General features: G+C 42.9%; 1 protein-coding gene across 3 annotated transcripts; it reads left to right on the top strand.

Annotated features, from left to right (window-relative positions):
* The first annotated feature begins 882 nt into the window (after positions 1-882).
* LOC147254260 (protein NLRC3-like) lies at positions 883-15,680 on the top strand. 3 transcript variants are annotated; one of them, XR_015118140.1, is made up of 11 exons: positions 883-1,009; positions 1,984-2,146; positions 2,296-2,406; positions 2,590-2,668; positions 2,770-2,965; positions 3,384-5,226; positions 7,155-7,328; positions 8,562-8,735; positions 10,395-10,568; positions 10,753-10,907; positions 11,597-11,692. XR_015118140.1 is itself a non-coding variant. In XM_086215867.1 (11 exons), exons 2-11 carry the CDS (start codon positions 1,998-2,000, stop codon positions 12,941-12,943), a joined length of 3,108 nt encoding a protein of 1,035 aa, XP_086071993.1. In that variant the 5' UTR covers positions 883-1,009; positions 1,984-1,997; the 3' UTR covers positions 12,944-15,680. The 3 variants fall into 3 exon arrangements, 2 of the variants coding, with proteins under 2 accessions (XP_086071993.1, XP_086071994.1); XM_086215867.1 differs by lacking the exon at positions 10,753-10,907 and adding an exon at positions 12,910-15,680 and having other exon boundaries at positions 11,597-11,770; XM_086215868.1 differs by lacking the exons at positions 8,562-8,735; positions 10,395-10,568; positions 10,753-10,907; positions 11,597-11,692 and adding an exon at positions 7,461-7,766.
* Positions 15,681-15,749: the final 69 nt, after the last annotated feature.

Raw genomic sequence — 15,749 nt, 5'->3', positions numbered from 1 at the left:
TGCATAAGTGCAGGTATTTCAAAACAAGAATGAGATGAAAATGATACTCAACTCTTTGTTGATTATGAAGAACAAAAAAAGCTCTTAAACTTTTCTCCTTATTTGATACGTGCAAATTCTTTTGAGAGAAACCCCAATTCTCTAATTTTTTTTAATACTGATTTCATTTCTTATTGTGTTCCCTTGTTCCCTGATTGATATGATTTCATCTTTTATCAGCCAAGAGTTCATGTGTCTTTGTGGATATTTGAATATCTGTTTTTTTGATGAAGACTTAAACTGCACGTGTCTGCATAGGTATCCATCCATCGTCATCTTCCGCTTATTCCTACACATTAGGGGTCGTGGGGGGGCTGGAGCCTATCCCAGCGTCAACGAGCGAGAGGCGGGGTACACCCTGGACAGGTCGCCAGTCCATCGCAGGGCCAACATAGAGAGACGAACAACCATTCACACTCACATTCATACCTACGGTCAGTTTAGAGTATTCAATCAGCCTAGTCCCCAATTGCATGTTTTTGGACTGTGGGAGGAAGCCGGAGTACCCGGAGAGAACCCACGCAGACACGGGGAGAACATGGAGACTCCACAGAAAGATCCCGTGCCCGAGCCGGGACTCGAACCCGCAACCTTCTTGCTGTGAGGCCACAGTGCTAACCACTGCACCACCGTGCAGCGTCTGCATAGATATGTTGAAGTTATTTTTTAACTTTAGCTGAGATGTCTTTAAAGTGTCTCTTCCAGTCAGAATGGTGACTTCTGGAAGGCGGTTACGACAGGGAGAAATTCTACTCCGGATATTTTCAATCTAATCTCTGAAAAGAGCTTGACTAATGCAGCTGCCCGCGGACTTTGTCCTTTATTCTTCTGTTGTCACGGTGACGAACAGAGTCCAGTCATGTGATGTCGTTCAGGCTGTTCTATTCTATGCGCAGGTGATCATAATTCAGTAGTTTATTTTCACCACCTCTGCTCTGCAGGGGAGATGTTTTCTCCGTGAGAAACTCGGGTAAGTGAGAGTTTTTTAGTGTCTTTAGATCAATGGAACTGTATTCAGAAGAATAAAAGGTTGATCAACTGTCATTTGGCTGTCCAATCGAGATGTTTGTGGTTTAAAGGGAGTTTAACCTTTGCTGACATCCTGGCTGTTTCCGAGGTGTCCTCCCTGGACTCTCTTATGATCTCAGTTAATGAGTTAAATGTTCTGAAATGTGTCTTTAAGTAAGGTCCTGAACCCCAAATTTCTACTGACGAGTAGTTTGGCACCTTGTGTGTGTGTGTGTGTGTGTGTGTGTGTGTGTTCTTGTACTTGCTACGTATTCAGGACTAGAATACATACTGTATTTATCCAACAGAGAGAGGACAATTTTTGAAAGTGAGGACATTTTAGCCATTCCTCACATCTTCAAAGAGCCGTTTGATGGTCAAGACTTGGTTTTAGGGTCAATGTTAGGATCAGGTTCTGGTTAGGTTTAGGGTCAAGGTTAAGGTCAGACAGTTGATTGAGCTGTTTAGGTTTAGGGTGGTTTAGGAGTGTATCCAAGACACAAACATGAACCATCAGAGCTTCATGATGCTTTGATAAATATTTCTATTGGGAATGTTTGACTGAGATCTTTCCAAAGTTCAGAGCTGCTGGTTCCTTTACCTGCACTCGTTGGCTTCATGTAGAACATCAGAAGGTGATGACACCAACAGTTTGATAGTCAGGTTGTGATTGTGATACGTTCATTTGTCAGACTTTGATGTTGGAACTGATAACAGCTATTTTAGTTCAGAGCAGCTAAACTAGATGAAGTTCATCTGTCCTGGTGGAGTCCAAAGGTTCTTGATGACTTTCTTCCTCCAGACAGAGAAGAATGAATGTCTCTCCTCTATGTTTCTGAAGATGAGAAGGGTTTGAACTTAGAGGAGTCAGACGTTTATGTCCTGTGATGTGAATCTTGTTGTAATAAATGAACATGTTGTTGTGTTTGTTTGAAGGTTTGAACTTTGATATGAATCAGTGTGAGGAAACAGAGGAGGGAGCCCCTCCCCGGACATCTCCTGAACCTGGTCCTGAACCCAGCTGTGTGTCCTTCAAAAGCAACAAGTCTCTGGATTGGCAAATTGGATTCGAAGATGGACAACAGTCTTCTGGTCAGAGGTGAGCTTTGAGAACTGAAACTCATTCATCTCATTTATTTATTTATTTTTTTTAATTATCATCATTAAAATATTTGACCTTCGATATATTATTGTTTTCCTGGATGATTTTTACTGATCATCAGCATTGATCAGTGTTGTTTCCATCAGGTTCTCTCAGAGGAGACCAGACCACCCTGAACCCAGCTGCCTGTCCATGAAGAGCGATAGGTCCATGGAACCCCCTCTACACTTCAAAGGTGGACTGGAGTCTGATCACAGGTGAGAATGTAAACTGTCTGTTATGATACGATCTCTTCCACTCAAGAGCAGAGGGCTGTGGGTAGGTCCGACACCAGCCGCAGACCTGCCACCGCAAGATGCGCTGGGTCCAGGTTCCTAGTACCATGAAGATCCCTGGTGTTACTTTACTATTTATTCTTTGACTTAATCTTGTCTTCGCAGAGTTGATCAGCAGAGTTCAGATGGTCTCGGTGGTGAATCCACCCAGCAACATCCAGCAGACCTGGACTCCATCTTTATGGTCCGTGAGTGTTCAATGACATGCTGGAGACCAGCAGGTTTTCAGTCATATGATCTGTTGTTGCTTTCACTCATTTCACACTGACATTTATTCTGTTCCAGCTGCTGGAGGAGAAGATTGTTGACTTTGTGAAAAAGGAGCTGAGGAGAGTCCAGAGGGTTCTGGGTCCAGATGAACCAGAGGAGTTGTTGGATGATGAGGAGGAGCAGAGGAGGAGCAGAGAGGCGTTTCTGAAGATCACACTGGACTTTCTCAAGAGAATGAAACAAGAGAAGCTGGCTGACCGTCTGCACAGCAGTAAGATGATTTTAACAGCTTTAAATCTGGGGTCTATCACATTTTTATCTAAATGAAGGTTCCTCACATTCAAGCCCTCGTCAAAGGAGTTCTCACAATCTTCATGAAGCTCTTGGCTGCAGGAGAATCTCTGCATTTCACAGCATGTAGATATTCTTTATGTGTAGACATTCCCACGCTGCTGGGAGGATCCATGCTGAGCATGCTCTGTCGGCAGAGATGTAGCTATGGTGGAACCAATGATGTAATACTCACACAGTATAGACCATCACATTGTCTCACTTTAATTTTGGTTCTGAGATGAAACGTCTTCAAGAATGTACTGAGTCCAGCTTCCTTCGTATGGCACCCAGATATATCAGGACCAGGATGAATCACAAGCTTCACCCATGACTCCATTTGTTCTTTTTTCATTCAGGAGTAACTGCTCAAACCTGCCAAGGTAAACTGAAGTCCAACCTGAAGAAGAAGTTTGGGTGTGTGTTTGAGGGGGTCACTAAAGCAGGAAACCCAAGCCTTCTGAATGAGATCTACACAGAGCTCCACATCACCAAGGGAGGGAGTGCAGAGGTCAATGAGGAACACGAGGTCACCCAGATTGAAACAGCATCCAGGAGACCAGCTGCACAAGACACAACCATCGGACTAGAAGACCTCTTTAAAGCCTCAGCTGGAAGAGAGACACCAGTCAGAACCGTGCTGACAAAGGGAGTGGCTGGCATCGGGAAGACAATCCTAACACGAAAGTTGACTCTGGACTGGGCTGAAGACAGAACCAACCGGCACATAGACTTCATGTTCCCGTTCACCCTCAGAGAGCTGAATTTGCTGAAGGACAGAAAGTTCAGCTTGGTGGAACTTGTTCATCTCTTCTTCTCTGAAATCAAAGAAGCAGGAATCAGCAGGTTGGAAGAGTTCCAGGTTGTGTTGATCTTTGACGGTCTGGACGAGTGTCGACTCCCTCTAGACTTCCGCAACAACCAGACCCTGACTAATGCTACCGAGTCCAACTCAGTGGACGTGCTGCTGACAAACCTCATCAGAGGGACACTGCTTCCTTCCGCTCACCTCTTGATAACCACGCGACCTGCAGCAGCCAGTCAGATCCCTGCTGTGTGTGTTGACAGAGTGACAAAGATCAGAGGGTTCACTGACACTCAGAAGGAGGAGTACTTCAGGAAGAGATTCAGAGATAAGGACCAGGCCGAGAACATCATCTCCTACATCAAGAGGTCCCGAAGCCTCCACATCATGTGTCACATCCCCGTCTTCTGCTGGATCACTGCGACCGTCCTGGAGGACGTCTTGACCTACAGAGAGAGAGGAGAGCTGCCCAAGACCCTGACTGAGATGTACATCCACTTCCTGGTGGTTCAGGCCAAACTGAAGAAGGTCAAGTACGATGGAGGAGCTGAGACGGATCCACACTGGACTCCAGACAGCAGGAGGATGATGGAGGCTCTGGGAAAACTGGCTTTTGACCAGCTGCAGAGTCGCAACCTGATCTTCTATGAATCTGACCTGACAGCGTGTGGCATCAACATCAGAGCAGCCTCAGTGTACTCAGGAGTGTTCACTCAGGTCTTCAAAGAGGAGAGAGGACTGTACCAGGACCGGGTCTTCTGCTTCGTCCATCTGAGTGTTCAGGAGTTTCTGGCTGCTCTGCATGTCCATCAGAACTTCATCAACTATGGTGTCAATCTGCTGGCAGAGAAACAAACATCCCAGCAGTCACAAGTCTTCAGGGATGAACCTGAACTAAAACACCTGTACCAGACAGCTGTGGACCAGGCCTTGAAGAGTCCAAATGGACACCTGGACTTGTTCCTCCGCTTCCTACTGGGTCTCTCGCTGCAAACCAATCAGACTCTCCTGAAAGGTTTGGTGTCACAGACAGGAGGAGGCTCAAAGACCAATCAGGAAATAGTTGAGTTCATCAAGATGAAGATCAGTCAGGATCTGTCTCCAGAGAGAAGCATCAACCTGATCCACTGTCTGAATGAAATGAATGATGGTTCTCTGGTGGAGGAGATCCAGTGTCTGGTGAGAGCAAGACTTCTGTCCTCAGCTAAAGTGTCTCCAGCTCAGTGGTCGGCTCTGGTCTTCATCTTACTGTCCTCAGAAAAAGATCTGGAAGTGTTTGACCTGAGGAGATATTCAGCTTCAGAAGATCTGGATGTGTCTGACCTGAGGAAAAATTCTGCTTCAGAGGAGGCTCTTCTGAGGCTGCTGCCAGTGGTCAAAGCGTCAACTGAAGCTCGGTAGGTGGATGAAATACTGGATATGTGAAGACACCTATAAGTTTAACTTTATATGTGACAAACACCTCATTTTCATTCTTGATTCTGTCATGTTCTGAGTCTCTGTTGGGAGTGAGAGCAGGATAGAACAGGCATGAATAGAGAGCAGAACGTGGTATCACAGGGTGGACGTTTGGCAGGAGTAATGTACAAAGGGTTTGGTCAGAATTATGAGAGCAATCATGAGTCACAAGTTCTGCTTTGAGCCATAATCAGGGCCTGAGCCCAGAGGTCCTCCAGGGCGAAGACCCGATTATGTTTGCTCGTTTCCTCTTGTGATTTATTCCGACCAAATTGATCCTCTACCTATTTGTTCTTAGTGTGAATTTATTATCCATTTCTGACACTGACAACAGGCGTATGGTTGCTCACACCAGCCGCTAATAGTTCACTTTCCATCAATTACATTTATCGAAATATTGTCAGTCAATGTTGCACAATCCTTTCATTTTCTCTGAGGTTTTACACTTCCTGGCTAAACATGAAATGAAGAAATTCTGTAGTTTTTGAATGATCAATAGATTTCAACAAATCAAACAAACCAAAATATCTCTTTATCATGATGTTCTTTATCACATTCTGATTTTTTTTTTAAATTGATCAATGCGTGACCCCGGCATAAATACAAGTTGTATAAATACAACTAACTAGTATGTTTTTGCATCTGTCAACCTTAATTTCAGTGGTCACACATCCATCAGATTATCAATAACCATGGTGATCTGATCAACAACCTGACATTTAAGAGCAGACGTCACAAACAGAGCAACACCCCCCCCCCCCCATTGACCCTGGTTTAACTAAACATTTCATAGCCTCTCATCCATCCTGCAGTTCATTATTATCATTCAGCCAAGGCTCCAAAATTGCTGTTCCACTAAATCTTTGCTTGAAACTGATGATGGCCATCTTTAATTGTGGAGAAGTTGCTGCAGAGACTCCTGCTGGTAAAGTGAATGACTGAAAACTGCTCCATGTCAAACTAGAATTGAATTTATCTTCAGAATAATATTCACAATTCAAGTTGATACTTTGGTAGCACTGAGAGATTCCAGGTAATCCAATATGGCCAGTGACACATTGTAGCACACACATCAAAACTGCCCCCCCAAAAAAACAAAAATAGCAGAAAACAATCAGACAGGTTGAGGCTTTATGCTCTTGTAAAGCTGTAAACTTACTCAACTAAGTAGGTGTCAGGTTATCTTCATAGTGTTTGAGGGATGGTAGAGACCACCCACACAGTGCATCTAACCTGCAGCCATCTTGCTGATTGCTGTGAAAACATCATGGAAAGTTGAGCTTTTTTTGACAGAAAGTTATTAGACTGACATGGCCCAGAATAGTAGGAATAAGCCCTTATCACAATTATACTCAAAGCAAAACTCTGTAATGTGCTTGTCTGTTTCAACTCTGTTATTAAAACTGATGAAAAAGAATCAGACCAGTGGGTTCAAACTAGTTTTTCATTGTTAAAGTGATACTTCAACTAAAATGTGTATTTTGCTTCTCAAGAACTCACAAATTGCAATTTGAGAGCTCAGAGACATTTCCCCTCCTGCATGATTTCTTTGTGGCTGCAGAATGCAGAAGGATCTAGCCACATATATTTAGCTTGAAGCTAATGGAGACTGACTGCTAACAACAGCTAAACAGTCGAGTTCTGTTTACGAACTCTCCAGGTCATCATCAGGTAAAATCCAGGTCTTCTTTGGACACATATTTTTGAATACTTCAAAGTCAAAACACACTCTCTGGGGGACATATCGCTTTAAAGATGAATGCTAAAGCATTGAAATCAATCACTGTACAGAAAAGGAGAACAGATTTCATCATTGTTTAGTTGGGTGTTGACGCCATGTTTTTAAATGATTACATTTCTTCTTCAGGCTGGTGGGCTGTAACCTCTCAGAGAGAAGTTGTGAAGTTCTGTCTTCAGTTCTGAGCTCTCAGTCCTCCAGTCTGAGACAACTGGACCTTAGTCGGAACCCGCTGCTGGATTCAGGAGTGAAGCTGCTGTCTGCTGGACTGGAGGATCCACACTGTCGACTGGAAACTCTCAGGTCAGAGTACAGCTCTTATCTTATCTGGCCTCGCCAGCCCTTAAACACAGCGCTGTCAAACCAATCCTAAGAGTTTGTATTTTCTGTTGAAAAGAAAAACAATCCTCAGTCTTGTGAACTTATATTTCATAGGTGTAGTTGCAGCTCTGATCGACACTCAGAGAAATACAGGCAAGTTCTGTCCTGCATTGGCTTGGACCTCATAATCACTGAGCGGGAGACAGACGCGGCTGCCAGGAGCATAAACCCGCCTCGAGCTAAAATCAAAACTAGTGCAATGGATGTGGTTTGTGAGACTTCAGTCAAACAATAAAACCGATCAAATATGAAGGTCCAGTCACTGCGGGGTCTCGTTCTAGTGTAAAATGTCTTTAGAAACACACTTTAGTGTGTTGTTTTGTTGTGAAATAAGACTGTTTATTTGGACTTGGCCACCATGTGGGAAAGAACTGCTACCAAATTGTCAATTAACAGGCACATGACACACCATCTGTTCACAACCGAAGTCTTTTGGGCATTAAATGACACAGAAAACAGAGAATGTGTAAATATGGTAGCCAAACAACGGTATTTCTGCCATCCAAAAGGACTTCAGCTGATCCATCAATGTAGCCCAGGACACATTTGTGGACAAACCACTGAAACATTGAAAGAATGTGGCCACATGTGGCCCAAACCACTTCTAAATGTGGTTTCAATGGTCAGATCTCAGAAAACATTGACTGTTTATTTTATATTATAATAGTATTTACACATTCTCTGTTTTCTGGGTCATTTAATGCCCCAAAGACTTAGGTTGTGAACAGATGGTGTGTCATGTGCCTGTTAATTGACACTTGGTATTAAGACTGACCACACGAGAGGAGAACACATGTTTTGCCAGAAATCAAAAAAATCACTCCGAAGGCAAAAAAAAAAAAAATCTCTAAAATGTCTGTTAGCATGAAATAATTACAATTTATATCCCAACGTTGATGTGACATCACGATCCATCATTCAAGGCATCTTAGAAACAATCTTCAGGACTAATGATAATTTTCATTTTGCCAAAATGACATTTAACATTCAAAAAAAGTCCTTAAAAGTTTACTTAATCATGTTTAGATATGCAAATGAGGCATCGACCACAAATGCCCACATATAAAAGCTGATTATGAACCAGAAAATGAGAACAGATTTCATCATTGATAAGTTGGGTGTTGATGCCATAGTTTCATATCATTTCTTCTTCAGGCTGGAGGCCTGTGAGCTCTCAGAGAGAAGTTGTGCAGTTCTGTCTTCAGTTCTCAGCTCTCAGTCCTCCAGTCTGAGACAACTGGACTTAACCTGGAACCAGCTGCTGGATTCAGGAGTGAAGCTGCTGTCTGCTGGACTGGAGGATCCACACTGTCACCTGGAAACTCTCAGGTCAGAGCTCAGCTCTTATTTTATCAGGACTCCACGCCACTGACACTCGTGATGGGAGGTGCATTTTCAGGGTGTCCTTCCACTCCTCAGCATCATACCTCAGGCCCTGTTCACACCTGGTATTAAGATATGTCCTGATGTGATCTGATCGCGAGTGGTCAAATGTTTTGTCCCATTAATTAAGCAAGACATTGGTGGTCCATGGTGTTATCAATGCAAATTTAGATCTCAACATGAGGACAAACCATAAAAATGACCAAACAAGAGACAACTGGTCTGATTTTCCAAGATTTAAGTAGAGATGAGAAAATGCTACGGAGAAAGAAAGAGGAAGAAAAATGTTTAAACTCTCTCAACAACAGTGGTTTGGATTTCTTTTCTTATGTGTCATGCATGTGTTAAGTACCCAACCCTTATGGGTTAACAAGAGACCGAAGGAAGAAATATCTATATACAATTAATAATGATGTCATTTGCTGCTAAATAACAGAACATTTCCTGTCCACTGCTCGGTTCTGATCACAACACTCCACCGCCTCTCCCAGACTTGGCATAAGTAATTGCTCACAAAAAAATGTTCCCTTCCTGAAACCCATTTCAAGATTTTCATAGTCAATGTAGTTGTCATCCTCTGCTTATCCCGATCTGAGTCGCGGGGGCAGCAGCCTCAGCAAAGACATCCAGACCACCCTCTCCCCAGCTAGTTCCACCAGCCCTTCCTGGGGAGTCCCGAGGCGTTCCCACAGCAGCTAAGAGATATAATCCCTCCAGCATCAACCTATCTCTGAGGGAAAGCCCAGACACCCTGCGGAGCTAAACGATTTTGTCCACTTGTATTCACGATCTCATTCTTTCGGTCATTACCCAGAGCTCATGACCATAGGTGAGGGTTGGAACGTAGATTGACCAGTAAATCGATTACAACAATCGGTTGTTTGATGGAGCAAAGAGGACCAAGTTTCTGCAAAATGCCGAGACAATATCCTTCCGCCACCAAACTCAATGCCCTCCATCACTCGGCTACGCCTAAAAATACTGTCCATAAAAGTTATGAACAGAACCCGTGACAAAGGACAGCCTTGGCAGTGTCCAACGCCAACTGGGAACAAGTCCAGCTTATTGCTGGTAATGCAAACCAGATTCTCACTCCTTCGGTACAGACACATTCCCTTTGTAAGGGGCCACCCACCCCATAATCCCAGAGTACCCCACAGATGTACACCAAACCTTCCTTCACATTTGGCACCAATTTTCATGATGAACAGATTACATTTTGGGGGTCAAAGGTCATTTCAGATCACATTTTTGCCGTAACTCAATAATTCTCACTGATGGCAAAATTTCCCACAAATGTTGAATAGTCTAAAATGATGACATTTTATATACAAAAGTCAATGGTCGATGTAAATGTGACATCATTATCCATTGTTCAAGGCCATTTTAAGGGATTAATGATGATTTACATTTTGCCAAAAAGACACTTTAAAAGTTCTATTAAAGTTCTTTAAGGTTTCCAATAAATGTTTAGATACACAAATGAGGCATCAACTACAAACGTCCTCATATAAAACTGATCATGACCCAGAATGAGAACAGATTTCATCATTGTTTAGTTGGGTGTTGACGCCATGTTTTTAAATGAGTACATTTCTTCTTCAGGCTGGAGGGCTGTAACCTCTCAGAGAGAAGTTGTGAAGTTCTGTCTTCAGTTCTGAGCTCTCAGTCCTCCAGTCTGAAACAACTGGACCTGAGCTGGAACCAGCTGCTGGATTCAGGAGTGAAGCTGCTGTCTGCTGGACTGAAGGATCCACACTGTCGACTGGAAACTCTCAGGTTAGAGTACAGCTCTTATCTCATCAGGCCTCCACGCCACAGACACTTGTGGTGTCAGTGGTGTGGTAATAAATAACGTTCATGATTAACTGATTTGATTTCGGAGTTGAAAGGTCAGTGTGACAGCACAAAACGTGGGGATTGAACACGACTCAGGATCAAACCGGGGACCTCTAATTACCAGGAATTTGCTACACCTGCTGAGCTAAATGTAGCTCCAATATGAATGTGAAAGAGAGAAAGTCAATCTATCAAGGAGATGGAGATGGAAGAATACTGAAGGACTGTGGGTATTGTAGTTTGGCTCTGAAATGTTGGCTGTACAAGCAGATCTCAAACGTAAGTAAAAACTTGAGAGACAAAACTCTGAGTATTTGTTTGCTACATTTAGACAACAAAAAGGTGCCAGTAATTTATCTTTCCAAGAACCGATCACTCCAGAAGAGACAACCTGATGCTTAGATTTGATCGATTTTCCATTGACTGCAACTGCTGATGAGAGGACAGAATTCATCACATTTAAAAATTCAGTTTTTGAGAACATTTTTGAAATTTCTCTCAATATCTGAAAACAAACAAAAAAGTACTTTTACATGCATCATTGGAGATTTATTTAGGAGATTGGCAGTCGTGGTTGACAGCACTGGTGTAGTCTAGCTTGCAGTAGTGGGTGTACTGTAATGAGTACCAATCCCTCATGCCCGCCCTCCACAAACCCACACCGCCCCAAACAATCTCCAAACCACCACCGTGATCACAACACGTACTCCAAATGCATTTACTCACAATGGAGCCCATTCCAATTACTGGGTAGTAACTGGTTTCCAAAGGAGAAACTCAAGTTTTTACCGGGAGATTTCACAGTTGTGGCTGATGTGAGAACTGATGCACCCTTCACAGCCTTTAGCCTCGTACTGCTCAATCAGCCATAAACACCTCACTAACTTGAAGTGAAGACCATCAACATCTCAGAGATTCATGTTCCAGGATTTGGTAAAACAGTGAATTAACTGTTTTCTTTACTGCAGGCTGGTACGATGTGAGATCAGAGAGGAAGGTTTTAGTTCTCTGGCCTCGGCTTTGACCTCCAACCCCTCCCACCTGAGAGTGCTGGACCTGAGCCTCAATCATCCAGGAGGCCCAGGAGTGGACCGGCTGTCTGCAGGACTGGAGGATCCTCACTGGAGCCTGAAGACTCTCAGGTAGGAATGTAGAACCAGAGCTTCAGAACAACACTGCAGGTTCTCCCCAGAGCTTCCTCAGAACTGATTCAGTCATATTTCCTTTGCTCTCTCGTGTTTGAGCAGACTTCAGGCCAACTGCATGTGGCCCTCGGGGAGATATCGAGGCCTCAAAGTGATATTAAAATATTTCTGGCAATTTTTTGTGATGATGACATAATTGACAATAAAAAAAAAACCTTATTATTTTTAGTTTGTTTAATGAATAAATATTACAGCAAAATAATATAAAATAGCACATCTTAAGTTCACTGCACAGTTTTTAAAGACAATTTCCCTGAAACATCAGTGCAGAGGGACATCCTGCAAGATGGTGGACACGACAGGTGCTTAGCTTTTAGCCCACCAGGGTTGGAAGAAATAAACCCACTGGAATTGAAGAACTCAAGATATCAATTAATGAACTAGGAGGTGAGTGGACATCAAAGCCGCAGAAACACCAAAAACTAGAAGAAAACTCAAGAACGGGCAGCAGTGGAAGAGGTCAATGACCACGAGGAAAGAGAACCTGAGGCTGACGCAGCGCAGAAAAGAGATCAGGCAGGAACCCTGAGAGCAGGACTTGCTAGCAATGGTGAAGATATGAGAGACTCAAGCAGAAACTCCATAACCAATGGAGAACAATTAAAGACCAACTTAAAAGCGCCATGAGACAAGAAGTTGCCCTCCTCAGATGTGATATTGAACCCAAAGTCACAGAAAGTAATAAAGAACTACAGGAGCAAAACTGATCTACTGGAAACAACTCAGACACAACTGCTAGAGAACAAATATATAACATGAATGAATCACTAAATAAGAGGCAACTTTGGATTCTTTAGACATGATTCCGCAGTCAGTTCCACCAACTTCAGACTCGCTCTCTCTCTCAGTAAACACAAGCTCCACTTTTACATCCAAATCCAACAAGTTGTTGTGAACCAACAAGAGCCTGGTTGGTCCCTGAACTCTAGGACACAGGTATTTTCTGGCCTGGCGGCTCCATCAGACCTCATGTGTCTTTAAACTGTCCCACGATGGTGAGCGTTTGCTTGTGTAGAAACACCAAACCTCCTGCTGAAGGTCATAACGACCACTTCTTTGTGATTTCTTTCCACCAGGCTTGAGCCACGAGCCTCACGGCCTCTGACGTGACTCAGTGTGTCGAGTTCATCTCCTGAAGGACGTGGAAGGAAGTGTTGAGTTTCCCTGTGCAGCTTCTAAACCTGAACCAGCGGAGGTTGATTTCCCGAGGCTCAGTTCCCCCAGACAGCTTCAAGATTCAGGCTTTATCATCTTTCCTCGATGAAGGTTTTTCCTGATTTTCTCATGTTTGTATTCCTGCTGACCCCTGACCCTGATAAACCCTCGGGATCAATGTTTCCGTGAGCATTTAAAGAGGAGTTCTTGACATGAACATTTTATGGACTTTACAATGATGTTAAGATAGAACAGATGTTTGATTTACAAGAACTCAGGTTGTTAAAGATTGTTCAAGCTGAACTGAACCCCCCCCCCCCCCCAAAAAAAAAAGCTTGGGGTAGTACAGTATCAACTTTTTTCAAATTGGCAGTTTTTTACTTATTGTCTAATTCTGTATTCCTGCTGATGTTTGCCTCCTTTTTGCATTTAAAGAGAAGTTTTAGACATTTGCTTTTAAATGACGCACTGCACTCCAACAAGAACTAAACGGACGCTTCTTACCTTGAAATCCAAAGAGGAAAACGACGGCGGGGATCCAAACGCTGTAGATCCAGAAGTCAGGCATGACGTCCGTTTGTCGGCTCCGGCAAAACTTGGTATCCTGGCGGCTTGTCACCGTGAGTTGTTGACCTCGAAGACTGACAGGTATCCTCCAGTAATGCGTTGAAAGTGAAACAGCACAACCGACCCGAACCATACAAGTGCGGGGGGACCTCGGAACTGGACTCGTGTTTGGAGCGAGCTGCTGGCTCGGTGCACGACTATAGCCTGGCCTGTCCTGCCATCTAGTGTCTCCCTCATGCTGCTGTTCATTATGAGTGACGAGGCGTTCTTCAGTATTGTATCACTGTGACTAAATCTGATAGGTTTATGTCGTAATATCATGACAACCACTCTTAGACTTGCCCCGACTTGGAAATGAAAAAACCTTTTCAACTGAAATATAATATTAGAGAGAAGTAAAAGACACCAACATTATGATTTAAGGCTCCCTGTATTGTAGGAAGATGTTCATTGTCCCAAAAGCTTTACAACCACATTGACAAATTGGTTTGGAGCAAACACAAATCTGTATTTGTTTTCAACAGATAAGGAGCCCTTATCTTGACTCACCCAAAACTACTGGAAACCTGGATGCCAAGTTATGGAGGTGCAGGGGTTCTGTATTTGTATAGCTTGATTTTTCTTTATTCACTCTGTTTGCATATGTAAAATTGGTAAAAGCGTATAACAAGAACATCTATAAATCTGTTTTTATCTGATGAGAGTGCAGCGCCTCCAGGCTCAGCCTCTGTAATTATCTCCTGGCCAACGAAACTCTTGAGGCAACTTTGAGCAGTTTGTACTGCAAACACAAGATCCCCAACTCTTTTCCTAAAGTTAGTCGTTCCAGAGGATTTTATGAATGAACTGCAATCATTTGTGTCTTGTGCATCTGTTTAAGGGTTTATTGAGGTTTTTTTCTTTGCAAAGTTTGTCCTTCCTTGAGGGAAGTACTACATTCTCTCACAGCGGTTCGAGATAAGAGGGACATAACTGCCGAGTTGGCACAGAGGAACAAACCAGGATATGTCACACACCCAGTTAAATGATGATAGCGTTTTTGACAGGTCAATAAAGTTAAAAGCTTTTTTGCTGCTGTCCAACATGGCAGCATCTTGAAATACATTGTCTGTCTGTAGAAGACACCGTGATGGTAATGACGCTAACAATTTATGTAACTACTTGAAAAACTTTTCATCGATCACCAGAAAATAACACTGAATAAACCATGAGATAATGAAATCAAAATTGAAAAGAAACTACAGTAATTAACACCAAACATTTTGTCATTCATTTATTAAAGATCAATCTTCGCTGTGCACACATTTTCCATAGACTTCAGTGTTTCTAAGATTGCCTCGGAGGAGAAGTGAAGGGCAGCTTTGCTCAATGAATAATGAAACATGGCTGTGATGTTGCAAACAAGACGAAACTGAATGGAGGAAAGCATGAGAAAATTCTTATGATTCATGATAAATTAGATATCAGAGACAACATCAAACCTGTATGTTTAGATTAGGAGTGCTAACACACACACACACACACACACACACACACACACACACACACACACACACACACACTGTATGCTTCAACACAAACACATCAGCCTCATGTATGAGTTATGCGCAGTCTTTTAGAGCGTTGCCCTTTCTGCCTTTATATGCCTCTTGATTGAACACATACTCGCATGGGACCTCATGAATGCATTTAGACTACATTGATTAAGATTGCATTAAACAAGCCAGATGCAAGTTATTTCTTTTCTGTTCTACTGAATCGAATCCATCCACACAATTTTGTGTTGTAATGAATGGTCCAGCCGTCACAGTGTTGAGCTCATGAATCTGTCAGTGAAGCAGAGCTGATCCTCAGAGGTCAATGTGTGGTAACACTGCCATCTAGTGGTTCAGTAACAAACATTTCCTGAGTATCAATTCTGAAGGAAGTCTAAGATTAATTCAACAGCAGCAGATTATTCATATTGCATATTGTGGCATATATTTAAGGTTGTTTATGGTACATATGAGCTTCAAATGGATGATTTTTATTCTTTTCAGTCTGACCTTTTGTTTCGTCAATTCAATGTCCAATTTTCCATGTGGTAAATGTGTTTTTGAAAACAGAATTCCCAATGCATGATTGTTTTTGGCTCAACTCTTTCTCTCAGTCTCTCTCCTACACAGAAACAAGTGCGTGCACACACATTCACGCT

The sequence above is a fragment of the Aulostomus chinensis genome, chromosome 10 (genome assembly GCF_037954235.1).
Source record: "Aulostomus chinensis isolate RoL2024-O1b breed Wild chromosome 10, RoL_Achi_v1.0, whole genome shotgun sequence".
Classification (NCBI taxonomy): Eukaryota; Metazoa; Chordata; class Actinopteri; order Syngnathiformes; family Aulostomidae; genus Aulostomus; species Aulostomus chinensis.
The sequence above is the reverse complement of the archived record's forward strand: the minus strand, read 5'-3'. Positions and strand labels throughout refer to the sequence as shown.

Bases quoted from the DNA above. Each gene is read 5' to 3' on its own strand.
- LOC147254260 (XM_086215867.1), top strand. From the start codon at position 1,998: ATGAATCAGTGTGAGGAAACAGAGGAGGGAGCCCCTCCCCGGACATCT. The intron at 2,147-2,295 runs GTGAGCTTTGAG...TGTTTCCATCAG, and splicing joins CAACAGTCTTCTGGTCAGAG to GTTCTCTCAGAGGAGACCAG. The intron at 8,736-10,394 runs GTCAGAGCTCAG...TTTCTTCTTCAG, and splicing joins TGTCACCTGGAAACTCTCAG to GCTGGAGGGCTGTAACCTCT.